This window comes from Gobio gobio (assembly GCF_949357685.1).
Source record: "Gobio gobio genome assembly, chromosome: 9".
NCBI lineage: Eukaryota > Metazoa > Chordata > Actinopteri > Cypriniformes > Gobionidae > Gobio > Gobio gobio.
The window spans coordinates 44,076,952-44,104,929 of record NC_137115.1 but is presented as its reverse complement, the minus strand read 5'-3'; the positions used below and the strand labels follow the sequence as shown (position 1 = coordinate 44,104,929).

Genomic DNA, 27,978 nt, shown 5'->3' with positions numbered 1-27,978 from the left:
GGATTAGTGCAGAGCAGTGCCCGCAGGGCTCAGACAGGGCCACAGTAAAGACATTATTACCCAGATCAAACGCTGTAATCACACAGCACCGAGGGGGCTTTCGCATCCACGCCAGATAAAGCCAAAGCCTGGCAATGCTCAGGTGATTAGGCCATTATTACAGTCTTTCAGCCCCGTGCCAGGACCTTGCCAGTCGAAACATTGTCCATCTCCACCAGCTACAAGGGAAGGTAACTTCACACCAGCAGAAGCACATTGCCGTTGATCCATATCCATTAATGCTGCAACTGTAAGCTGAGAAATATGGTACGAGGAGCACCATAACCACAAATTGGTCAGGGAAAATCCAGTTTGGCATTGGCAATCATGTTTCCAGTAAAGGTGTATAATATGTCTGTCAATTAGAAACCAAAGCTCTGTTCCAAAACCTAGCCTCGATGTCTACATAGGCAGCATCCTAACCAGAATGGAACTTCATACATACTATTCAAAAGTTTGAAAGATATAAATATACTTTCAATTTACTATACATATACAATATATAATATACTTTTATACAGCAACGATTCATTACATTTATCAAGTAACAGTAGACATTTTACCCAAAAATATTTTAACAAATGCCGTTCTTTCAAACTTTCTATTCATCAAAAAATCCTGAAAAAAAATGCATCACGGTTTCCACAATAATATTAAAAAGCACAACGGTTTTCAACACTAACATAATAAATGTAGCACCAAAAAAAATTCTCAAGGATCATGTGTTACTGAAGACTGGAGTAAAGGCTGCTGAAAAATTCAGCTTTGCATCACCTTGGGTGAGCATAACAGTAAAAATTACGGTCACTTTACACACAAGCAGTGTAGGCATTGACACTGAAAAAAAAAAATTCACACTGGAGAATAAATATATAGACTATAGGACACAACTTTTAGATATAAGAGTCAGTTTCTAACGATTTCCAACTATTAAAAAAATGAATTTATCCACAATGAGGTATATTAGGATATGTTTTTCTAAGTTGCCCCTACAGATGCATTATCTACAGATGCAGCTCACTAGGTTTTGGAACAGAGCGGGTCTAAACATGGCAAAAGTATTGAAAACGGATGTACTTTCCCATGCACCAATCAGACGAAAGCTGCTCCAACAAAGATCAAGCCTCTCTTGAAACCAAGATCACAGCTCTCTGAAGGCTTACCTGATTTCATTGTCAATAAGAAATACAAGATGTAAATGAAAAGCCGTCTCCATCTCCAGCAGATCTGTTGAAAACATGAAAAGGGACGGAAACGACTGACAGCCCATCCACTCGTCCAGTGTCAGGCACTCAGAGGGAGCAAAAGCTTTCATCCCTGTACGGCCCCTCAACCTCTTGATTGAGAGGAAGAAAGTTCCAGAAGAGCAGAGGGGTTGCTATATAGATGCACTCAGGAAATGCACACTTGTGTCTATGTGGGGGGGCATTACAGCGAGGGAACCGAGCAGAGACAGAGAGCGTTTCAGAGCCAAAACCATCCGTCTCTGCTTTTATAGTCTTACAAAAACATCACTAAAGAGGCGAGGGGATGGAGCTCTCAAAGAGAGCCCCTCGCTATACAGAGGAACAGACAGAAAATAAGGGCTGGAGAGGGCATTCATCTCAGCTGACCGCCTAATAAGAGTGCTCCACTGCTAACAGAACATTCAGAGAGGCCGAAGAGCAGGGTTTGCGTCATGCTTCCCCATCAAGTGCCTTGAAGTTCAACTCTCCATTGATGCACCATTTCAATACCCACTGAACAGGCCAACGGTGAGAGACTAGTTTACAACACGGAGACATTCTTAAATATTTCATTTTTTTTACAAAAAACAGTTTATTGAATTATCAACAACTGTACATATCTTCAGTGACAACACAGTTTGCTACATACTTTGGTGTGTATTTTGAGACGTGTCCATTTCTTGCAGCTCTTTTCTCTTTATTTTCGGGAGGGGGCATACTAACAGTGTGATGCTATAAACAAGCTGGACAGTAAGTAAATGCCTGCGCGTTAGGCTAGGGTGTTACAGTCCATTTGGCTTATCGGCAGACATTTTACTCTGTGCTTCCTGTATATGGAACACTATGCACACAAAACACAGTGTATGTCACTTGGGACTCAAGAAAGGAGGGAAAATAACCAGTTGATCCAAATTCCAAGTCTTCCACTACAAGAGAAGATGTCATGTCCTGGTCACACAACAGCACAATGAAGTCACAGGTTTGAGAGTAGTCCCCTACTAATCTGTAAATAGCAAAATCCAGGGCCGAGTGCACCATTGAGGAACTCCCTTGCTTGTACGAGGCAGGGCCTCTGTTCTCACAGGAAGGCGGAGCAGTCAGCGAGTTTGTTTGAGAACGGAAACGCCCCTCCCCGCGGAGTCTCAACTGCAGTCTCAGGTGCCTTCCATCGGGTTTACGCCACTCAAAAAAAAAAAAAAAAAAAAAGAACTAAAAAAATCCACAGGACATTTTACAAAAACGCCTCTGTAATGCGATTTAGCTCAAAATTGTTTTTCAGGAGAGAGGGGAAAAAAAGTAAATTAGATTGCCATAAAAGGTCAGCTTGGAAAATGAACTTCTCAAAGGGAGGGGAAAACGGAATAGAATATCCTCATAGAAAAAACGTCTTAATCTAATTTCCAAACCTCGAAGGGGAAACGAAGCATCAAGGAGAGAATGAGAGAGAGAGAGAAAGAGAACCATCACAAGTGTAACAGGACACCAAAATATAAATCTATAAAAGGCATTTTAATACTCCATTATGTACACTTTTCACATACCCTCCACACAGATGAAGTTTCAGAACGAAGCGCTGCTTCGTGATGCATTATGGAAAGTTCTCACTGCATAGTGAGGAAAAAAATAAGAAAACAAAATCCAACAAAGAAAGATTTGAAGCAAAAAAGAAAAAAAAAAGAAAACCAGCAAGAAAGGAAACATCGAGTTCTCTAGTGCCATATGAACTGGGCAGAGTGTTTGGGGTCTGTAGGGCTGCACATTCATGTCTTAGTCCAGGCAGCTTAGTCCAGGGTAACCCCAGCATCCACCCGTTCACCTCTGCGGTCAGTCAGTAAAAAGTCAGTGAGTGTGAGACAGACAGTCAGACAGACAGACAAGGGCTGTTCCTGTCTGTTTGACTAGGAGAGTCACTGGAGTGAGAAGTTGTGTGTCCTCCCTTCCTCCTCCAGAGGCCTGAGTGCTCCAGTCTGTTACCTCTCAGTCTAGTAGATCACTTCATACACCGTGGCCTTCTTGTCTCCAGAGCCTGTAACAATGTACTTGTCATCGGCTGATATGTCACAGCTCAGGACCGAGGATGATTCCTTTGACTGCGAGAAGGAAAGAAAAGCCACATTAAATCTGGTGAAATAAAAAGATTTGAAATTTAACTTCGAATGTGCCACAAAGGGCCTGCATAAAACTCTTCAGACATCCTCTATTACTCAAAGAAAATGCTGACAGCTGTATACATAAGCACTTCTCTCCCCCCACCAAATGATGCATTAGCGTTCATGCCGAGCCCCTTCAGTCATAAACACTTGAAGGGTTATCATTATTTACTCTTAAGCTGGTAGATGCAAGCTACACACGCGGACCCACATCCGCACTAAGTGGTCAGGACCCAGCGTTAATGACATACTCCAGCCCATTTCCGCTGATCGAGGCCCGGCCTGTCAGCCAGCGGTCACCGTGCCCTTTCTACTGATTCAGGCAACCCACACATTTCCTGCAGACAGTCTGTATTGATCTCTGTACCTGGAATATGCTGGCGCCGTAGGGAGTCCTCCATGCATTCAACAGATTGTCCTTCCCAGTGCTCACGAACCATTTACCTTGTCAAGGGAAATCAAACGTAATTAGAGCTCTGTTCAGAGCACAGCCAAAATGGAGATATGAACAGAAAGCCAAAAAATGGAAAGCCTAGCAGAAAAAGTCAAGGTCCTGTCGTTGTGCTGTATATAAGTGCTGCCATATAACTTCAAGACGGTGCAAGAGCTCTAGTGAAGATATGTATGGAGTACCTGCACTCAATCTGTGAAGCTTGAATAAGTCTCTTACCACAGTAGGCAAACTTGAGAGAGAGAACGCAGCTCTCGTGAAGGTGCAGCTGGTACTTGTCAGGCTTGGTGTGGTGGAGCACCTCCACATTGCTGCTTTCCATGCCAACAGCCAGCCACTCGCCCGTAGGACAGTAGCCCAGGGAGAAGATCTGCGTTTGGGGGAACAGACACAAGTTGAGCACCATAGCTTTGCAGTTGAAGTCAGCATGGAATTAATGTTGTCCCCAAATGCATGTTACGGGAAATATACATACATACATGGATCAATAAATATATATATATATATATATATATATATATATACATATACATATACATATGCATGGATCAATAAATAAATATAAATAAATAAATAAATAAATTAAAAAAAAAAAAATATATATATATATATATCTCTTAAATGGATCTTCAGGTGAAACAGACTTTTCTCCAGTGACATATGCAGGACTTCTTGGATCATTTAGTCAGCTTAAACCCGCCCCTGCATGCTCACGGTCATACATTTTTTGGTGCAATGCCCATATCTCAAAATCGAATCAACAACCTATGCATAGAATCCCACTCTACATTTCTCAGAACTGATACACTCAGATGTATATCACAGTACAGTAGAAAATATCTGTCACTGTTTCCATTTCATCGTGACCTCAAAAGTCATTGTGCTGTGGTCTAACCTGAGATGTGAAGTCATGCTGTTGGAGTTGCCGGCCCTCTCTCAGGTCCCAGGAGCGAACTGTGTTATCAAGGCCACCTGTCCAGAGCTTGGTGCCATCATGAGAGATGTCAATGCAGCTGGCACCATCTGTGTGGCCTTGGAATTGCCTGCAAATCATGAAAAGTAAAGGGTTTAAAGAATGGCCTTACTTTTAATCTTAAAGACATAAGAAAATGCAACTCTCAAGAAAAAAAATCCTGAAATAGGCCCACCTGACGAGGGTCTGGTTGTGGAGGTCCCAGACGGCGATGTTTCCATCGCTGCAGCAAGAGAAGCACACCTTGGCGTCGGGGCTGATGGCCAGCGCGTAGCAGGCCGGTGCGGATGAGGTCAGCTCAGCTTTGATGCGGGGTGTCTGGGAGGCTAGATCCCAAATGGTCAAAGTGCTGGCCTCCCCTCCGACGATTAGAGTGCGGCCATCAGGCAACAGCTTACAAGACCGAATGTAGTTGTCCCTGTTCTGTAGAGGGACAAAAAATATTCCAAACAATTAGGACAAAACTGTTTGAACTTCCCACATTATGCCCACAAATATTTCAATGTTAAGAGATGTTACTTTTTAGAAGCAACTAAAAAGGTACTAGAAGTCTGTATAGCTTTATTAATATAATATAAACAATAACAGTAGGAGCAATAGTTCTAGTAAGTATGATTTTGGCCCTTACCAGGCAGTCAAGTTGAGACACTGGACTTTTGCTTCCAGGCTGACTAATGTCCCAGATCTTAACACAGCCCTTTCCACCAGTGTAGACATGGCGTGTGGGGTTGCTGATAGTCACGGCACACACAACCTCCCCATGACTGAGTGTGTTTATCTGACGGGCGTGGCGAGGGATACCTGGACCAATGAGAGCATCTGGAGGGAAGGGCACAGGCTGCATCTGTCCGTCAGCGCTGACGTGGAAAGAGTAGGCTCTGAGAGAGACAGACAGAGAGAGAGAGAGAGAGAGAGAGAGAGACCTTGTTAGTAATCTAGTAGTCAACAGCGCACTGATTGAAGTGGGTTAATTAAATCAATTACAGCAATATGAGTAAGTAGTTTTAAATGAGGTATTAAGAGGTGGAAAAGGTTGTGCTCTTAAGCACTCTCACGGAACTGTTACATAAAGAGTGTGGGGAAAGGAAACGGTCTAGTGCAGCTACGAGTTATTTATGATCATTTAATCTTTGACGGACACTTACGGTTTTCCTCCAGAGATTGAGGTGAGGCTGGCAGGGAGGCCGGGAGCTCTCATATGAGGGTGCTCGAAACCCGCCTACAGAAACAAAACAGAACATGCTGCATTACAAAAAGGATCTGTATTAAAACACACATTACAGACAGCACAAGCAAAGCCTTATACAGTATAGACCTGTGCATAGATTTGCTCATTTACTCACTCTTGTGTAACCTGTAATGCCTGCATATATCAAAAAGTGGCACATATTACTTGTGGCCTATAGGGGTGTAACAGTACATGTATTCGTACCAAACCGTATCGGTACAGGGCTTTCGTGTACCGTGTGTACCAAATGGTTCCGAATGCAATCTTTAACAGTAGGCTTGTTTTAAGCGTGGAACATACTTATATATGTTACCCACATGAACATATTAAGTATTCAGTTCATTTTATCACGAAATTCAAACGATAAATGCTGTTTTGACGTGACTGATCACTGTATAGACGCGTCAGGCAGCGCGCGCGAGAACGCGATCATCTCTTCCTAAAGAATAAACATGAATTAATATCTTAAGGTATGTTGAGGATACATTGCAACTTACTGAAACATATCATATTTTGTGTAATCGCTCAACCAGTGTTTCAAATGCGGAAAGACGTCAATAAAACAGCTTGTAAACAATGTCACATAGCAAACCTCAGGCAGTCATTCAGTGTCCACAGTGGTTAGTTCACTAGAGAGAGATTAACTCTTTCGCTAAATATATGCACTATATTAGCATACACATATATATATATATATATATATATAAGATTTTTTTTTTTTTTTTTCAATATATTCTATTTAACCTGCAAGTGATGTCTTGATTTTTTTAATGTATGTTTAAATAAATCTGTCATGAAAATTTTGTAAAACTGCTGTACCGAACCCGTACTGAACCGTGACTTCAAAACCGAGGTATGTACCAAACTGTCAGTTGTGTGTATCATTACACCCCTAGTGCCCTATGGTTTATGTCTTACGGAACCATACAATAGCTGCGTGTGAAAAACGTTAAACGTTTGCATTTTTTAAGCTTGAAAGCCTCAGTCCCCAATCATTGTTTATGCACAGAAAAAAAAAACATTCAATACAACTCTTCAAATTTATTCCTGGCATTTAACAGGTTTGGAACAACATAAGGGTGAGTAAATGATGACAGTTTAGATTTTTGTGGTGTGTAATATTCCTTTAACTTGACTAGATCAATGTATACTGCAAAAACGGCCATGCAACCAGAGAGGAATGATTTGTGCCCCGCACCTTCATTTAACCGAAAGGATGAAGCAATCAGACGGCAGGCAGTCAGGTAGCCTGAGAGCCCAGTCAATGTAACGCTCATTTCACACCCAGTCACACACACTACATCACCTCATGCACTCCCTCCACTCTCAGGTTCGGGGCTTTGGGTGAGAGAGAGATTGAAATCGAGCAAGAAAATAAAAAGAAATGAGTGGAAGAAATTGGAAGAGAAAGGTAAGGTGGGGGATGGGCCAACTTTGGAGTAGGGTTGGGAATCTTTAGGCACCTCGGGATTTGATTTTGTTTCAGGGAGTCACAATCCGATTCAAAATAATTCTCAATACATCTCAATTTTTCAGCAGCAGTGTAGCGACAAATCTTTGGGGAGTTAGGGTGGCCTATTGCCAAAAAAAAGTGTAAATATCATATATAAAAACATGCCTGCTCTGACCCACCAATTAAACAGCATAAGCAGATACGTTAACTCTTGTTCAGCTTTCTTTTGTATACATATGGCAATTCCGCATTAGATAAACCTTAAATGTTATTGTTTTTAAAGGGCATGAATATTATTTTCTGTAGCTGTGCATGAAAAAAAAACAACTTCCTGCAAGATTATCAATTTAAAATTTCAACATGATGCATCTGTCGTGATGCAAAATATCCCCCCATCACATAACATACATATACATATATATACACACACATACACACTCACCATGGGCGAACGTCCGTAGGCAGCAGCAGCAGCCGCACTCATCTGAGGAGAGATGTGAAGGCCAGCATAGACTCCAGGGCTGGTCAGAGAACCATTCATCTCATGGTGGCTCATCATGGCAAAGGGAGTTGGGTAAGAGAGGGGGGTGCGCAGAGCAGGGGCGGCTGCAAGCACATAGACACACAGCCAATCATAAATCAGCATCAGTCAACCGCGGGGAAAGGAGCTGAACTCGGGAACAGGGAGATAAATCTCAATCAAAGACCTGCCTACACGGAGCTGCTTCAAAGACTAGTTTTAAGAAGGCTGCTTTAAGCTCTGTTAAAACGGCAAGCCTAAATATTTGCTGAAGCTTTGGATTATTTCCATATGCAAAGAACTCTCTTTTGGTTACAATATTGGCTGTGTTTGTGCTGTACGATGCAGGAGGCGACAGTATAGAGCAAAACAACATCTCTGTGGACGTTGATTATGAACTCACCTAGAGCATCCATCTTGCCCAGGATGGGCCGCAGCCCAGGGGTGGTGCTGGTACCAGGGGTGGGGGCATCGTTACGAGGCGTGGGGGTGTTGGACTTGAGACCGGGCGTGGAGGATTTGTCATTCTGCAGATGTGCGAGAAGAGAGGAAGGAGAAGGGAGAAAGAGAGATAGAGAAAACAGAGTTAAAATCCCCCCAAACGAGGCAGCATCCAGGCAGAAGATTTAAGTGCCGCCAGAACCTAATCCAATCCAATTCTGACAAACTCACTACTCCTACGAAACTATAAACCCTGCTATTTATCCCCAAACCCATTACTGCTACAATGGAGATGAGGCTCGTTTTATCCTTCCCTCGCTTCTCCCTCTAATCTTTTTTTTTGATGCAGAGGCCCAGAATGGTTAAACGCATTGAGTTATTAGCAGGGAAGACACGACTGATCCAGCTATGGGAATGCATTATCCCTGACATTTACAGATGTATTTAATGCTGAGGCTGGGAAACAGACATTCACTCCTGAGCCATTAGAGAGAGTGGAAGATCACAGGGCGTTCAGGCTTCCCTAGCTGCCCCCTCCCATCAAACATATCCTATAATTCTGCTTCAGTGGCATAGACCCATATTCTATCAAATCTTATATGCTGTGCTACTGATTATTACAATATAAAAATCCGGATAAATAGAGCGGATACAGATAAATGCAGCCAGCTTGTGTGTGTGTGACAGAGAGACCCGTACATGGCCGTGCTCCTTGTTTTTAGAGGAGGGGGTGCTGCCGGAAGAGGCCACAGAGGCAGGGCTGTTGGGCGTATCCTTCTTTGCTGGGCGGGGCTTATCTATGCCGTTCTCAGGAGGGGAGTGGGCAGGGCTGCCCCTGGGTGTAGCAGGGTCCTAGAGTACAAATATACAACAAGAAGGAGTTAAAAATAAGACCATACATGCAAGGAATAACTGATGACATTTCAGTTGAATTAAATGCAAAATAAATAAAAATAATTTTTTCCATTTCATTTTTACATAAAATGTTTCTTACCTCGTTGGAAACATCAACCACCAGGTCATCACTTTTGTCTCCATCACTGTCCTGAAAAAAGAATGTGTCAACTAGTTAGTATCCCTAGCATTTTGTTACAAAATAATCTTTTATTACAGGTTCATGTCACATTACTCACATATCGGCTCAAGTTGTCCTTGTCCTCCACTTTGCGTTTCTTGGAGTCCAAGCTGTAATCGGAGGAGCCGCGGTGTTTCTCACTGGTTGTGCGCAGGCTGTCTGATGGGGAGATGGAGTTGTTCTGAGGAGGAGAAAGAGGGGGAATATGAAAGTGTGCCATCAGACTGCAGACTTTAACTCAACTCATTTATCTGTACATGCAGATCTGCAGGTGGTTTCCACTGTTTTGTTCCACAAAATTTCCAAATTGCTTTGAAAATAGCCCGTAGGACCCTTTCAGCACACAATAGTTTTTAATCCAAACCTGATTCCAGTTTATTTCTGGTTTTATGTAGTGACATAAACTATTTGAGTTCAGCGTCAAAAACTATTACCATTACAATGACAGGTACTTCACAGCTGTCGGATCTGAAGGAGATCCAAGCTGGGAAATCAACAGCAAGGAGGGGGGAAAAAAGGACATAGAAGCTCTTATCACTCCAAAACCGCACACTTAAAAAGCCAAAAGCGATTTATCCATTCCAGCTATCCAACTCCAAAACAGGCCTAACATAATATAGTGTGACTCGCCAAGCCGTATCTAACAACCCACAGTAGACTAAACAGAGAAAAATGTGCTGGCTGCACTACAGAGTAGAGACAGTTAACCAGAGCAAAGAGGGGCTTGTTTTCACTGCCCCACTGCCCTCCCTTCCTTCCCCCACCTCACTCCCTCCATCTTCTAAAAGAGACAACAAACAGCTTCAGGAAGACATGAGCAGCACCGTTAGTGTCGAACAACGGCCCATTATCTGTGAGAAGTCCAACTTGGGCCGTGTGTGTGGGAGCATGTAATAGCCATTGATCTATGTAGCGTGTTTGGACATCATCCAGTACCCGTCCCTCAGCACACTGTGGGCCTTCGTTCCCAGTAGACAATGACTACTGGGTGGAAAAATGGAAAAAGTGACTTACATCCATAGGAAATGGTGGATGACTCGGCCTGTGGCCACTATCCATACTCACAAGAATGCACTGTAAAATTATTTCATGAATTCATAGTATTTAGCAAGCATGTTCCATGTGCAACAGGACTTTGAGTGCTCTCTGGGCACTTTCTCAAAACAATCCCTCTCCTAGAGCTTTACTCATCCCGTCCCAAGAGCCTTCACTCAGTGTGAGGCAACAAGATTCACAGGGGGAAAATGTGGCCAGATCACTGGAAGCGTAAAAGGATTCAGCTGAGAAGATGAAGTAGCAGACTGGGCCGAATGCCCAATAGTCTCTGTTTCTCTCGCTCTCTTTGCATGATGTCTGACCTTCTAAAGAGATGCTTAGCGTGACTCATTAAGAAGAGTCACCAGCGTGCTATCAGATGACCTTAGACAACGGCAGCAGCGAACACACAACAGCGCCTGGACTGCTAACCGCCAGAGGAGCTCCCCTTCCTTCAGACATGACTGCACCCATTCAGGCCTCGCCGGGCCAGCAGAAACCCAATCTCACGGCCACAATCAGCCATCAGAGAGATTTAAGCCCCGTCGAATAAATGCCTTTTACAAGGGCACAGAGATGAGAGGGAGGAAAACAATTCCCGCGCCTGTGCTCATACATATTTATCACGCTAGCAAAAGAGAGCGGAGAGGGGCGGTAAACAAGTGGAGATAGTGGAGGGGTGGGTAGGAAGGGAGAGGGATAAAATAAATCCCACAAAGGAGGGAGGGAGTCGACGTCGTCTTTAATTGTGATGAAATTATAGAGCCGCGCTAATCTGCACGCTGTAATACGAGTCATTTCCCATCTGCGGAGAGATGTGAGTGCTTATTTCATAAAAAGCTTGTTTCTCTATTAGTCATTTTAATGAACGCAGATTACCATTTCGTGCACGAGTTGCGTGTGCTTCAGGATGAAGGATCTTACTTGACATTTACATTAATGGAAATTTTCTTAGGCATGAAATGGGCCAAGAGGTGCTTTTCACCCAGTAAAACTAAGACATATTTGCGGTGTTTCAAAACCTAGTGAGCCGCCTATGGAGGCAACATTAAAATAAAATAAGGTGTTCTCCTGACATGAAGGCTGTTCAAAACACTATGCAACTTAATTTTGCTGCTTTCTAAGACACATTGTAAATAAAACCATAATGGGTGGACAAAATGAGAAATGTATTAAGTATTATATATTATTCAATACAGAAAAACATAGATTTAAAAATTACAAATAGATTATTTAATCCAATGTTTAGCAACAGGCGTCCCCCAAACTCTACTGAAATGAGCAGAGTCTCGAAACTCCTGTGCAGAGTTGATACCTATGTAGCTCACTAGGTTTTGGAATAAAGCTATTAACACAGAGAAAGAGAAGAGGACAACTGAGGCAACAGGAAACCTGACACTCACCGTGCTCTCTGTAGTCAGCAGACCCCGGTTGGCGTTGAAAGACAAGGCAGAACGGCAAGACAAAACAAAGATAAACAAAAGTCAGTTACCCTGACCGACTGACAATCAGAGTTAAGAGAGGATTTCATCAGCAGGCAGAATATGTCTGTTATGTACACAATACAGCGAGCAAACCATTAGCATGTGTCCTTTATTAACCTTGGCCAATCATTCAAGCCAAATAGAGTGTTGTGTGTGTTCAATCGCTTTACACATTCTCGGTTCTTCTCTGAAAATAGGCTATATCCTTAAATGGCAAGCCATGAGGGTAGCGTACTCTTATAAAGCAAATTTAAGAAGGTCAATAATGTCAGCAGCCTATAAGAGCTACAATAATAAAGAAGGGGAGGGTGTTACGAAACAAGCATTTGATTCACACAAGAGTTCGGTATGGCTGAGCGACTAATGTTCCACTCTCTTGGCTTTAAATGAGAGCAGTGTGGGAGTGTGCTCCTTACCTCGGTGCTCCAGGTCATGGTGGTTCTTTTCATCCTTCACCGGCAAGTGAGGCTGACTTCCCAGGGCTCCCAGAGCCAGCAGGCCCGAGCCAGAGCCGGTGACTGGTGGGATTCCTGGTGGCTGAAGGCCAGAAGGGTGGGGAGGTAAAGCCACAGGGCCGTGGGCAGCATGAGAAAGGTGTTGGGCCTGGAGTTGCTGCTGCTGAGGAGAGAGAGAGACAACGAGTGGGCCAGAGGGAAAAAAGTAGAGAAAACTATGCCACAATCAAAACACTGCTTCTGGGCGGCCAATTCAGAAGCGAAGGCGTCCTGGGATATTTACGTCCTTCACATGCTTGCAAATCATAATCATGATCCAGCAAACAACCGCTTCTTTATGTTTATTGGATCTTAACCTGAAATCATAAAATATTCCATGCACCTAGTGACATTTCAGGTTCCCAGCTCAAATGTAACAAAATCTGTGAAATATTATACGAAAAGGCATGCAAATTCACTCATTAAATAATAAAACTCTCACACTCATACACTCTCCAAAACAGTCGTCAAGCCCTATTTAAGATAGTTTAAAGACAGCAGGCGTTGGAATGCTGTCAGCTCATTGGCTTAACACCACCTGCTCCTTAGCCCCATCAAAACGCTGGACGGCTATATTTACTTCCCTCACATTTGGGTCTGGTTATTGCACAAAGTATGAGTCACTCAAGAAAACCAAACTTTAAACACCACTCCAACAGCAGCTGGGCCCCGCTTTTGTGTGTGCGTGCGTGTCGAGCGGCTGCGGCAACGGCGGCCAAGAGCGAGGGGTCCTGTTCTGGCACGCGTTCAAGCCTCCAATACCTCCATCAATATTTGAAAAGCTTGGAAGAAACTGACGAGAGTTAAAAACCACTCAGCATGCGAAGCGAGCAGTTTAAAGCAAGGTTAAATAATACTTAGCAGAGCCACCAATAAAGAAAAAAACTACAACAACAAAAAACCCAGCCTCCACAATTTATTAGCATCCACAGGAATAATGAATAATTCAAATGGCTGTTAGAGCACATACTGCCCAACTCTGTACAGACCTCACCATGCAATCAATGACCATTTACGGTCATTCTTCGAGAATCCTGACTTTTTTTTGGCTTGACGTAGAAAGGGTAGATGTTATTGGCTATGTACGGCGATCACGGTGGTACAACCTTTCGAAATTATCAGCAGGTCATTAATGCCATGCCATAAGTAAATATCAATACTAAAGGCTTATTTATAAGTCTGGAATGCTCCAAAAGCTTGCCCTTTTCCAGTGGGTAAATCATTATTAAGATGTCCATCACAGGCCCTTATTCGGGGTGAGTATAATTGCTAACAGCTTTGCGGATTATTTGCACAGCTGGCTGTATATTGAGACTCGGGGCCTTTGAGATTGGCAGGAGAGCGAATGGTATATAGAAGAGCTCCGCTTGGGATTTGAACCTGCAACCTTACCCTCCCCAACACAACAGAGCTGCCAAGCCAATTATGAGCTGTGCCTCCGAGTGTGGATCTGTGAGGAGATGTGATAAGGAAGTGTGTGTGTGTGTGTGTGTGTGAGAGGTGTGCGTGTACTGTGGCACTGAGCGTGGGTGGTGGGTGCATGTTCTTGAAGAGAGAGTGAAAGGGCAAGAGAAAAGAAGAGAGATAGTGAGACAAGAGTGGAAGTGAGTGATTGTAAGAGAGAAACAGTGTAGGTGCTAGGGTGTTCGTGTGGATGTGTCAGGAAGTGAAGTGAACCGCTAGTGAAAAGGGTGTGTGGGGGAGTGTGTGTGTGTGTGGCTTCAGAGATGACGACTGACCACATGGGAAATTAAAGAAGCCATTGATTCATGGGGGAGAACCCTCCCTGCTCATTCCAGCTAATGAGCCACTGATGTGTAATATGCATGGACAATAAGAGAACCCTCATTAGAGACCCGGCTATGAAGACAAGAAAATAAAGAAATAAAATGTCTCCAGTAATTTAATATTTCTGCATAAAGACCCTCTCAACTGGTGCTAATCTCTCCCTCTTACAGCAAAACAATGAATCTAGGGCCAGTGTGAACAATTAACAATGGACACATAAAAAGATAAGTGGCTAAATCAGACAAGCGCCTGCTTCTATTCTCAGGTGTGTATGTTAAACAAAACCATCCTGAGTTTAGTGCCGTTACCATGCAACATGCAGGCCTGAGGGGATTCAAAAATATAAAGCCCCATGATTCGCCCTCTTGGCCACAAACACACTTAATTGGGCCCACAGCACAGGCGGGGGCAGTCTTAATAGAGATGTATCTATACATCCACAGCAGATGACTGCCCACTGCATTGAGCTGGGAAATATAGCTAAAACAATTATATCTTCATTTTTTCAATACATATATCTATATTAAATCTGTATATTTTAGTTTTGAAAAGGCTGAATTCTCTTTTAATTAGAGGCATCAACATTTCGACCAAGCAGCCAATTAAATTGGCTAAAACGTATAATTAAAGTAGTAAAATATAGTAAAAATGTAACCTACTCATTTTTCTAATTAAAAAAATAATTTTTCAAATGTAGAATCAGAGTACTAAATCATTTTATTGAATGTGACAATTTCAACTGATTCCCGGAAATGAATCAAACTTACCATATCTAATGCAATATATACTATAGTGCCAATCAAAGACGCTATTAAAGTCACAAGACAAGGAAGGATCGCAAAAGTCTAATGACATGCTCTTTAGAAAACCTAATGAAGCACATTAAAATAAACATAAAACTAAGAGCTTAGTTTTATACACCCAGCAAATTCTGAATATTTAATATAATCGCCAAGAGCTACCACTACAAGCTCCAAAATCAACCACAGCATATAAACTCCTGATAACCAGCCCAGTCCAAACAAAACAAAACTGAGGAAGTTAAGCATGGTTGGGGAGAAAGAACTAAGAACAATATAAAATGTGTATATAAATACTTATGCTTTCGAAAAATAAACAGGGCTATCTATTGTAGATAAACACACACTGTTTGTGAGGGCAGAAATGCTGAGCTGCCGAAGGAGGCCATCTTAAGACCTCTGATCAAAGTCAAAGCACAGCAGAAAAAAGAGCCGCTGCCCTAGATGCATCCTATTACCAGCCCTGAGGTTCATCAATAAGAGATGCTGGTGGTTTTCACTCTGAGTGAGTGTGCGTGTGTGTACGTGTAGCTCACATCTCACCTTTGCCTTATACTATTTATGAGGACTCTGGCACCTGCGTGAGTGCACACATACTGCCTACTACTGTGTGAATTACAAATACCCACCTACTCATAAAAAAAATAAAAAAAACCTTTCGACAAGCAAGTATGTTTTCTGCTTTTCAACTTTTTGATGAGTCGTAAAAGATTAAGAGTCATTAAAGTTGGCCTGCTGTAATATAACATCAAAGCTATCAAACGGTGACCCTTCCTGGAGATAACGTGGCATCTAAGAGCGATCACATGACTGCTCCGTTCAGACCGGATTCCTGGAATTATCTCTGAGTAAGTGTCAATGCTCAGGATCTAATTGAATTCCAATATCAGACAACACAAATCCACCCTCAAACCTTCACCTCGCTATTATCAGATTCTTCAGCTGTAGAGCGATCTTTAAGAAGGCGAATCAAAGCAGGGTCAGATCAGAGCCTTACTTCTAGATGTACTGGGGTCAGATTTGTTTTTCCCTACGTGTTGATAGGGATCTGGGTCACTAGCCCCTGATCAATAAGTGATGTTTAGAAGGCAGATGTGGGCAATTCTAGGAAAAAAGCAGATGTAGTAGCTCAGAGATATGTGTGCAAGATCCTATTTGTCTTTAATTCCCAGCGCAATCCAGGTCAGCAGAGAGGAATGAGCCTCTCCTGTAAAACCTGATCTAATTAAAGGTATACAGCTTCTAATGCTCAAAGAGAGCTCTGAACAGCTTCTAGATGCGGACTCGGGGGACTGAGGACGCCAAGCACATTCATGCCACATATAGAGGAGACTAAATAAAGCATGGTCAACGGTGTCCAGCTGTACATTAGATAAACAATAATGCAGTTATGAGCCAATAGGTAAAGAAAAGCAATGAAATACAATTGTGCTCATTACCCATCACTTTGATGGACTGGGTTGTACATTTTCCATCATTCTCTTTTTATAAACAGTTAGTAAAATATTGTAAATTCAGGATATGATGGAAAGTTTAAAGTTAAACGCATACACTTCCTTACTCAATCCACTAGAGCTGCACGATTAATCGTTAAAAGATTGCGATCTCGATTCAAACACCCACGTGATCTTATTTCTAAATGACAACGATTCCGCTATGTTCTGCTGTTTCACGTTGCAAGCGCCAGTGGAGCGTGAGCAGCGTGTATTTTTCCGCTGCCCACGTTAATGATTGAGAGAGTCCGCTGTCACGCTTCCGATGTGAATGCTCTCAATCATTGATATGGGCAGCGAAAACATGCGCTGATCACGCTCCGCTGACACTTGTGACGTGAAACAGGCTTTAAACCAAAGACTTTAGGGACTTTGGTTACTGTTTAAAAGTACGATTATCGCACTGCAACATTCAAATTTGCATTCGTGCTGCCGTTGATCTGGAGAAAGAGCAGCTTCCATGTAAATGTACAGATAAGAAGCTTCAGTCTTTTCAACCACACAGTTATTTATGCGTTACAAACATTTAAATAGCGGGGAACAAATGTATACTGGGATAAAAGTTTATAGTTTGGGTATGAACATTGATAGCTAGCGATCAAAATACAGCAAATCACATTTTTGTGTGCTTATTACGCCAGGAACGTTTGTCATTGAATCATTCATTCAAGAGATTCATTCAAACGCTGATTTATCCAATAATGAAACAAGTCTATGAATGAGACATGACTCCATTCAAATTATTTTAATTATTTCGTTCAGATTAATGTATTTTTTAAATAGACTGAAGCAATGAACATTTTGTCAGAACCTCTAAGTAAATTATGTGTTTAGTTTTTCTTCAGAATTGTGGAGGGATCGCAATCTCAATTTTAAACAAAAAAATGTTGATCCTCAATTTATCCAGAATCGTGCAGCTCTACAATCCACAAATACATTTCAAATCAGAAATGTTTAAACATTAAAAACATTAAAAAAGCATTCATTGTAGGGGCAAACCTGCACATGATTAAAATAAGATACTAATTCCAAAATTAATCGTTAAATCAGTTAATAGGGTTCTTTTGCATATACAACAGTGCAGGTTTGCCCTGTTCCTAAGGTAAAATAAAGTAATTAAAGGGGTACACACGGTGAGAGGCAGATTGGGAAGTCCACGTACCCCGATGATAGCATTTAGTTCAGTCATTGTCACTTGCTTTGCACGTTCAACAGCTTGTGCTACCTGCTGTTGGTGCTGCAAGAGGGAGAGAAAATTCAGAGTCAAAGCATATTCAAAAGCCTAAAAGTTCTTAAATAATAATAAACAATACAACTTAGGACAAAAGTTATGACTACATCTAAAACTAAAATGAAGCTACAATTCAAATAAAACTCACCTCTTGTGACAGAAAAGGCATAATCTGGGCTAGAATCGCATTGAGCCTTTTGGCAATCTCAGTCTGGAAGAGGAAAAGAAAGAGGGAAAAGTTAAAAAAAAGGGTTAATTTACTTCTGTTAAAGTGCACCACTAAGCCTTTTTTAGCGTTTCCCAACGATTAAGCCAATTACCACGGCAATCAGAACCGCTTGACTCGGCACACTCCAAACTGCGTGATATTGACATGTGAAATATTTAAAACATTATGAGAGCCCAAGGGAGAGAGAGAGAGCACAGCTGCGATTAGTGTATACTCCAAACCACACGAAGAACGAGCCAGATACACTGGAGCTGCGTTAAGAGTAGCACTGCACTTCAGCTGCCATCAGCCTGCAGGTACAGTCTACTAGCACACAATACTTTCTTCTGCACTCTGACCTTCACATTTTCACCTCTACCATTATCGCCACTGATATGTAATTGCACTAAATAGAAAAGCTTGCAGAAGTTGACTCCGTTAATTTTTACATGTCTCCACAACAAAATGACTGCCAACTCCTGTTGTTCAGCAGATGTTAAATAATGCAGACAGTCCCTGAGGGCATGTTGGAAGCAGACGAATGTGATAAAAGACTTAAGGGCTAACCACAAAAAAGCTGTTTTATAAATCCCAAATTTATGAATTTCCACCATCCAAATATTATACACACTGTCTAAGCAGCAGTCAGAGCCAAAACAGCATCTTGTTTGCATCAGTGCTTTTATAATAATAATAAAAATAAAAAAAATACTACAACCTAGTAGGAAAAAAAAAAATAATAATATAGAAAAAATCTGAACATTTAAAAATCACACCATTGCTCACATCACAATAACGCTTCTAATGAACAAAGGTGGATTACGTCCAGACCTGTCAGGAGCCGAGGCCTATTCTGCCTTCTCCAGACCCCACCTTTTTCATTTTCTCAGCAACCCACCCCCGAGTCCCCCCTTCATCTAGCCCACCGCAGGGACCCGACCTTCATTCTCTCTCCACCCGCCTGACCGTTGCCATGGCAACTGTAGCCGAGCAGGCCCCATCTCCTATCGCGCGCCGATCATTATGCAAATGGTACCTCAGCTTGACCGTAACAGCCTGTAAAATCATATTACGTGCACACAGGCAGGTCATTAAATTGAATTTTCGGCCTGTCGATCGGCTGAGTACCGCACACGAATGGCGGATAAAAAGGCGAGCAATAGCGGAGGATGATGTGGGGTCGTTGTGAGAACACATGACAGTAAAAGGAGGAGAGGGGGCAAAGCCGGGGCTCTCCACCCAAAGGCTACACGCAGCTATAGTAGGATGTACTCCATCTCTCTTCCTTTCCATCATCAGACGCCAACAGGAACACAGCACGGCCGACATCACAGCCTCTTCCACTGATGAAAGGAGCTCACATCACAGGTCTGGCACTGGCTTTGACTGAGACCAAAGGAGAGGGGGAGGAAAGCCTCTGAAAAATAACTCGGCTACAGATACATCATCTATAGAATTTATGAGGCTCAGTTCAACCCAGGGCCAGAACGGAGCACAAACACATCACAGGGATTTCGGCTCTATTTTTCATTTCAATGGCAAACACGCAGCACTGCGCCGACCAGGAAATTATTTATAACATATTGCCGAAAATGCCAAGCGGTTGCAGAAGCCAGACACAATATTTTTTTACAAGATACTCTGTAACACCCAAGAAAGTTTCGCTCCCTCCCAATGTATGTCGGGACAAGCTATAGTGGAAATATGCTTGAATAAACCATGCACACTATTAAAAAAAAAAAAAAACAGTACTATAGTTGTAAAAATGACATGCTGAGCATATTCTGAAATTATGGATATTAGTCCATTTCAAAAGCATGTTGCACCATCAGAAAAATCAGTCATTTAGAAATGCACAATCTATATTTAACCATATTTATTTTAGTCAATATAAGTACTTTTTTATTTATAAGTAACTTTGTTTAAGTGCTTGATGCTTGCATAAAGTATACAATTGTAAATATGAGCTTTAGTTAGATTTTGACAAAACAGGTTAGATTGACAAATAAATATACATATATAGTATTTATTCATGTATTTTTCATATCGTGAATCCCTAAACCAGCTTTACACATTCTTAAGAGCTATAGTCAAACTTTGTGTGACAAGTTTAGCTTGCAGACACCCTGCTATACTCTGGCAAAAAAATTACTAGAAGAATGCATCAACAAAATACTGGTTGAAAAGCCAGCTCAGTGTATAATCCTTATTTGCTGAGATAAACCGCGTCAATAGCAGCCTAACATTTGACAGGATTTGCTGAGAGGCCTGGAGAGCATCGAACACATTCCTTAAGGGCTTAACGCGACGTTGACAGCTGGCCGAGTGAGGTCAAGGGTTGCCTTATCTGACACTCACTCTAAAGCTTCATGCTTTATCTTGCAAAAACAATCCCGCTGTCGGGGGAAAACATGTCCGGCGGCGATGTACGTAAAAAGTCAGCATACGCCGTGTGTAATATATGAATCTATGATGAAAGCAGTGCTGTGCATTGAGCTGGACAAGCAGAGCTTTTAGCTACAACTGCGGATAAAAATAGGATGTCACTTTAAGCAGATGAAAGCCTGCCTCTTAAGTGGCGAGCTTCACGCTCTGGTACACAATTACAGGTACTCGGACCTGTCTAGCACCATTTCAAGAGCACTCCAGGGCCAGGCTGTCAATGGCGTGCTGAAAGCTATTTGTCTGTTGCCATCAGCGCCAGCGGAATGGAGTGAGACGCTGATGAGCATTGAATATAGAGGAAAACAACTGGCCCTTCCAGGCATGTGTCTCCATCACAAACAATACTTGACCTAGCCGGGTTGATGGGCCCCTGTATTCTGCCAGGGTGAGAGGGTGGTAATGCTCTCTGACAGCCTCATGCTCAGTAGTAAAGCTATAACAAGGCCTATATATGTGTGCCGGAGGTGAACGCACAAGCTTAACAGGGTTGTTAACTTGCAGCACTGTTGAGAACTGGCATTAAAATTTACCTGCATTGATCGGCGTTAGTAGAGCTGGGCTGTAGGTCTGCTCGGGTGGCTAGCTTGTGTGTATAAATGGGTTTTTTTTTTTGGTCGTCTCTCACATACCTCTGCAAATAGCCCTGCTCTATTATGCATGTGTTTGTGGTGTCATTGTACAGGTTCACCTGGTTTCATGACCTAACCACTATAAACAGTATGACGGAGCAGGCCTGTGTTTCCCAATCCTCCCACCTCTTTATCAGAGGCTTTGTGTACTCATCTCACTGAGCCAGTCAGTTTGCTTTGGCTCACATAGAGGAGGACAATCCAGCAGTTAGCAAACACTTCCTAGGGCACCCCTTATAAATCATTTATCAGCGTCCCCGTGTCAAGCCGGGCCTGACTGGCACAATCTGGGTTTGACAGCGAGGAGAGGGGAGGAGATTCCCTCGGAGTCTTACAACAGGTGAGGAAAAAACTCACAAAATAAGCCACGCTGTGTGAGTGCACCTCAGTCATCACAGCGGCTCATTGACATGGAGCAGCTGCCATTACAGCTGCATTTCCTCCCTCGCCATGGCTGTCTGCAGGTATCAGACGCTAGCGTGCATCCTGAAATCCGCATTACGCCGCGACTGTTTAAAATACAAAGTGCCTAGAGACGACCGAATGGATGAGGAGACGGATTGCCTAGCGGTCAGAATTAAATCCTCAGTGCTGAGAATAATGCGGTGCGGATCCAGCAATCTACGCTACCTCCGTTGGTTAACCACTCCCCGCCTGGCATCAGCTCCTGGGTTCAGTTCAACCCAGATCAACAGAGCTGGATAAAAGGTTGGGATCTGTGTTTGCTTATGAACACCATTACCTCCCTCCTCTTTAGCAGGTTAGACTCAGCGTCGGATGAATAATTCAATAGTGCATCCATGGGCTCTGTGGCGGTTCCTGATAAAAGTCAAGGCGCTAAAACGGATCAGTCGATTAACCCGTTTACACAAGGCCAGCCCTCCCACCCCTCTATCCTTTTACTCCTTTTCTCTCACTCTTCTGTCCCTCCGCTGCCAGTTGGGAGATAAGTGGTTAACAGGACGCATCGCAGGGGCAAGGGGCCTGACAGAGAGAGGAGTGCAGAGACTCACACTGTGGACACTGATGGATCGCCATCCACCAGCTCCTCCCTGATGCCATTAACCTTCATAAGGTGGAGAAGGGGATCAGGCTGAGAAAGCTGGGCTGTCTCTTAGGTGGCCTAACTACATCTGGTGCACAGCACAATCTCATTATTATCTAGGGGACAGGACGTGTATGATGCATCACAATAATGTCAGGACATATCAGATTAGTCTTTGTAAATACGGTGGAGGCAAATTGATGTGGTAAGGCGGACGAAAATTTGGAAAGAAACAACTAATCTATAAAATCAATAGTTGTTAATACAAAAACAGTTATTTAGTTCTTATGCCGAGCATAGATAACATTTGTTAGTGGTGTCACTTCGCAGTAGGAAAAAAAAAATTATGTAGGGGGAAGAAATGAAAAATGGCAGAGGGAGGAAAAAAGGTCACAACACAATTTGCCCAATGCTTCGAAGAAGGTCATAATAGGTTATATAGTTCCATGATACTGGCTTCAGGCGCTTATTGGATAAGATATGGAATATACGATTAAATCAAAGAAATAAACGTCCAATTAGCCAATTATTAAAATATATGTTAGTTGCAGCCCTGGAGAAAATGCAGGGCAAGAATTGATTGGAGGGGATGAATTCATGGCGGTCTGTTTTTCCCTTAGCATTAATTTATAAAGGGTGTCTTAAATGTGCTGACATAATAGGGACTCCACAGACTCTGCTCCCTTTAGTCATTAAATCACACGGCCCCTCCTGCCAAAGTCCTGACTTTAATCTTATCAAAGCTGTCTGACCACACTCTACTCAGCACAAGCAGGAAAAGAGACTTGACTGTGTGTGTGTGTGTGTGTGTGTGTGTGTGTTTGCTTGTAATGTCCTGACTTCTAGCTGATTCTAACGGCTTCTCAAAAGAACACAGTCTACAGTCTCTCTCTCATCATCTCTACCGAGTGCACTTCACTTGTCTCCTAACACACCGGTGTGACTGCATTGACTGACGTCTCCACACACACAGCGCATGGATCCTCTGTGACTCAAAGATTGTGTGAACAGGGATCAAAGGGCTACATACCTGTTTGTGCATTTCAATGTTCAGCCCATAGGACATCTCATAGTACTGAAAGAAAGAGAAATGAAAAATACTCAGTTTTTTTTTTCCTTCAATCCGAGCCACATCAAACATTTTCACCTCACATCAGAGAGTAGAGAAAAGAAAGTCAGATTCTAGTGAAACATGAGGGGGGAAAAGAGGAGAACAGGCTTTTGCTGCGCACTTCAAAATCATGTGCCATAACAGTCTCTCATATCTGCACAGCTTCTCTTTCTCTGTATGATAACGATAAAAGTTTACGATAGGAATCCCATTTGGTTTTGAGGTAAGAGTTCATATACGTTTTGACCAATAAAATACTATATTACCCACATATCTTACGGTCGTTTAAAATAATAATAATAATAATAATACACAAAGCAAAATACACAGAGCAATTTCTAGCACAAAAAATTATATCCAAGCAGAAAAAAGATATAAAAGGATAAATATTAAGTGTATACAGCTCTGTAAAAAATTAAGAGACCACTTAACATTGATTTCTCAATGTTTGTTCTCTTATTAAAAATATATACACATATATATAAACACCCATGTCATCTTGATCTAGAAAAACCTCATGAATAAACAAAAAATACCACTAATAAAAAGGAAGATTAAAAAACACCCTGATCACCCTGCAGTCCTCTGCACGTCTAGATTTTGACACCATCGGCTCAAACAGTCGGCATGGGGATTCTACATGGTGTTTACCTAACCTCTCCTCCTCTTTTCTGACTGACATGCTTTTTCCTGTGAATGGAATGTTTAACTAGCGTCCCTGGGTATTGGTTAAAGTCATTGCTCGCGTGTTTACACAAGATAAGAGAATACACTTCCACAGTTTAACCTTGTTTAGTTACACAACGAAAAGCTTTGTTTTTCCTCTCCCTATCATAAATCCTAACATGAGGCTGTTTTGATCTCCTGAACGTCTACGATTGAATTTAGGGCTTTGGCGTTGTGTAAATGATTAAGCCCGTGATTAAGATTAACACTGAATTTATGTAGCCGTTTGTTTGTGCGTAAAATCTGGTAATCAAAGACGGAACGCTGCAGAGTCTTCGGATTTCAGTTGCGATCTAGTATTTTCCCACAGACGCCTCTGGCACTCCTCCATCACCCCTCACCCAATTTACAGCCATGCATTTGTCTGAGAGCAGCGTCTCCTTGGAGAATAATCAGATCCACACACAGAGGGAGGTAGAGAGAAGGGGGAGAGCAAGAGGGGAGAGAGAAAGAGGGGACAATGCTGTGGTCATTGACCCCTACGGTTAAGGGTTGGTGTATGAAAGAGCCCGAGGCTAAGAGCAGTCAGTCAGGGCCCTTTAATAAAGCAGGAGGCTGAACGAAAAGCACCAGAGGGGGTTTCACAAACACATTCTAAAACACACACATACAGAGAGACACGCAACAAGGCATCTGCCTTCACCCCAGCTACTAGTAATGGCAGCTTACATATTGGCTAATCTTACCATGACATAATGGCGCTGCATCTCCGTCTTCTCATTGGCCAGTTTGTCGTACTCCACTTTAAGACTGGGATGAAAACAAAACACAGTTACTGAACAAACATGTGCTTTCACTGCTTACACACACAAATAATCCAGAGTGCAAACATGAAGCTAAACAAATAAATTCACATTTTACAGGGCTTCATTTTAAACGCTTCAAAAATCTATTTTTACACTTTAAATTAGGGACGCACCGATATTAAAATTCTGCTCAATGAAAATAATTATTCTCATATTTGGGCCAATATCATAATTACTGTCATATTATGGCTGACATTAAAAACTATGTTTTCTAAAACAATCAAACAAGTCATAATAAGGCATAAATAGATAAAATGCATAACGTTGCCACTCAAATCACCAAACGTTTAAGTTTTGTAATGCTAAAATTAATTCAGAAGAAAAATATCTGGATGTCCGTATTGGGTAACACTTTAAGGTTAAAAACTTTAGTTAACATGAACAATACGCCTTCTACAGCATTTATTAATATTAGTTCATGTTAATTTCAACATTTACTTATGCATTTGGGTAATGCACTGTGAACTAACATGAACAAACAGTGAACTAACTAACATGAACAAATACTGGTCATTGTTAGTTCATCTTAGTTAACACATCAACTAATGTTAACAACTGAGACCTTATTGTAATATGAAAACACACACTTTAAATTAACATTATACGATGGCTAAAGTAATCAATTAAATATCCATAACAATAGCTAATAAGCGATATGGTGCCGGTACAACATGCACTTTTATTTCACCTTTTTTTTCCATTAAGCACACTTTTTTTTTTTTTAACATGAACTAGATGTATTTTTCCTCCCTTTCGCCTGTGAAACACAATTAGGCCGTGCGGTAATTGTACAAGCTACTTTACGGGCATGTAACTCTAAATTATTACCTGTGATACTGGGCTTGCAGGAACTGAAATTCGTCTTTGATCCTGTCACAGGACTCCGCCACTGTGAATTTGAAGCCCGGCTGACCAGGCTGGTGGGGCGCCTGAAAGACAGCCATCACATCAATCAAACTCAATTACATCCTCAGAGAACCAAATTTGTTTTCCACCGACTGCAGAGCGAGCCTCTAATGCATTCTGGGCCCTGGGAGAGCAGCTCTAATATTTCAGCCTGAATGAGGGCTGGGGTGACATCCACGCTACAGTGACATCTGGGAGATAGCTGGAGCACCAGTAGCGTTTTGACAAAGGAGGAGGAGGGGGGAATCTTTACAGTTCTGGATCCGCCGTTTTAGTGCCTCACATAAACACCGGCGGGAGAAATGGGGTCGCCTCGCTTGGATAGGTCTGAGCGTGCCAAACTACGCCTGTAAAATAGCTGTTGTTTTCAGCCTCTCTCTCTCTAAACCAGGTGCTTGTGAAAAACATGAAAATGTACTAGAGAACAAAGAGCATTTCTTTACCATTCAACTACTTTATTGACAAGAGGCGTCAGAGGTTTTTACCCCACTTCATTTCGCTTCCAACCACCCTGCTCTCTCACATCAAAGCATTATCACAGGCACCAGGGCTTAGCAAATCAAATGAAGGTGCACATCATGCACATCAGGATGTCGTTCGTCATGGACGGGCGGCTCTGCCCTTGCTCTCCAGCTAAACTGATGCAGATGTAGCAATTATGTTCCATATCAGTTCAAGATGCACTTACCGGATGCCGGCCCTGTGGATACATTTTGAAATGTATCCCTTATTTATTGGAGGTCTATTTGGTGGGGGGTGTCCACTGGCACGCCACTGTACTGTAAAAATCAGCCGGACACGAAGCCCACTGGACGCTGGGGGCAAAAATCCTCTCGGGTCTCTGTTGCTGGAACCCAAACAATGAAAAATAAACAAACAGACGAGGAGGAGACCGTTACATTCAAACAGAGGGTAAAAATGACGGTTGGACATTTAAACTCGCGGTTGAGACGAGCGTTAACAACGTATTTTCACCTGCACTTTAAAAACAAGCCCGTTCATTGTGTCAGGGGGGGGAAATTGCTCGAGCGAAACGACACATTCAACACTATTAAAAGAAAACATGAACATTTGCTATTTTTCTGTGTTGCTATTTTGACAGGACCTCATCTAGCACTTCACGTTGCTCGAAAGAAACCGAATAAGAAGACCGTAAATGAGTCGACAAAGTGATAAGTGATGAGCTCAGTCAGTGTGTGTGTGAGTGTGAGAAGCGTTTCAAGTCTCGGTTGGATAACAAGCTATTGTCGTTAGCTAACCTGCTAGCCCACTGTACCTGTCTTTGTGCGTCCGAGCTGCCGAATCGCTTCCACTGTTCCGGTAACTTCGGAAATGTTAATCACGGCTTCAATATCTGAGAGAAAGATACGGTTCCTGGTAGAGGCGAACGGTGGCGAACATCTCTCGTGCGCTCGCTCTATCACAAGAAGCGACTCGATGAGAATCAGCTTCTCCGAGCCCAAGAAATAAAGAGACGCCAAACTCCACGGCGCGAAAAAAAAGGTTCGTGTAATCCCCAGAAAACACTGGCAAAAATGTACTTCCGATTTTGAAGAGGTTTGGGACGTTTAAAAGTGTAACGTTGTACTTCTTCGCCGCTCGCGCATTTCCCCTTCGTCCAGCAATGCAACCCTGTGCCACACACAGACAGTCTACTGACACGAGGGCTGAGCCACTGCGAGAGCGCCTCCTGCTAGCCAATGAGATGAGAGAACCGAGAGTTTCGCCCTGCCTGCCAATTGCAGAGCCCCGTCCCCACGTGGGGACTGCATCCTGATGCATGACATCATACTCGCCATTTTAGATCAGAACAGGTAGCTCGTAATGCAACCGCCGAACAACATTTCTAGGTATTTTTGAACAAAGTGGACCGATGTCACAGTGGATGTCTTTGTTTGGAGATCTAATACAGTCCCAGTATAGGTACAGACGACGTTCTGAGCCGGAAAAACAACAGCATAGTGAATTATTCATCATTAATGTCGGTTAAAACATTACATGTTTAGTAGGTTAGAAATCTGCCTTGAAGTTTGTAAGAGGAAAACAGTATATGAAATGATGACGATGAGATTACACACATTATATTAACGTTTGTGTGTACATCTGGCTTAACGGTTAAAAATAAATCACAATTCAAAGATGGTATATATAAATAATACGTCATCATAACTTCTAATCCGTTTAATTTTCCTATTTAAATAACGCAGGTTTAATCTGTGTT

General features: G+C 42.4%; 1 protein-coding gene across 1 annotated transcript; it reads right to left on the bottom strand.

The window, feature by feature from the left end:
* Window positions 1–1,818: 1,818 nt before the first annotated feature.
* Window positions 1,819–27,414, bottom strand: tle3a (TLE family member 3, transcriptional corepressor a). Its single transcript, XM_079826220.1, has 21 exons — window positions 27,034–27,414; window positions 26,446–26,604; window positions 25,680–25,780; window positions 24,732–24,795; window positions 23,239–23,283; window positions 18,030–18,092; window positions 17,783–17,887; window positions 12,492–12,693; window positions 11,995–12,002; window positions 9,615–9,737; window positions 9,476–9,526; window positions 9,181–9,333; window positions 8,444–8,567; window positions 7,963–8,126; window positions 5,985–6,058; window positions 5,468–5,717; window positions 5,015–5,262; window positions 4,762–4,909; window positions 4,086–4,236; window positions 3,783–3,859; window positions 1,819–3,355 (listed from the first exon to the last, which is right to left on the bottom strand). The coding sequence occupies exons 2-21, from the start codon at window positions 26,467–26,469 to the stop codon at window positions 3,248–3,250; spliced, it is 2,283 nt and encodes a 760-aa protein (XP_079682346.1). The 5' UTR covers window positions 26,470–26,604; window positions 27,034–27,414; the 3' UTR covers window positions 1,819–3,247.
* Window positions 27,415–27,978: the final 564 nt, after the last annotated feature.

Excerpts from the sequence above, each read along its gene's own strand:
- tle3a (XM_079826220.1), bottom strand. The coding sequence starts at position 26,469 with ATGTATCCACAGGGCCGGCATCCG. Across the intron at positions 18,093-23,238 it reads ACATTGAAATGCACAAACAG|ACTGAGATTGCCAAAAGGCT; the intron begins GTATGTAGCCCT and ends TTCCTCTTCCAG. Across the intron at positions 3,356-3,782 it reads ACGGCGCCAGCATATTCCAG|TCAAAGGAATCATCCTCGGT; the intron begins GTACAGAGATCA and ends TCCTTCTCGCAG.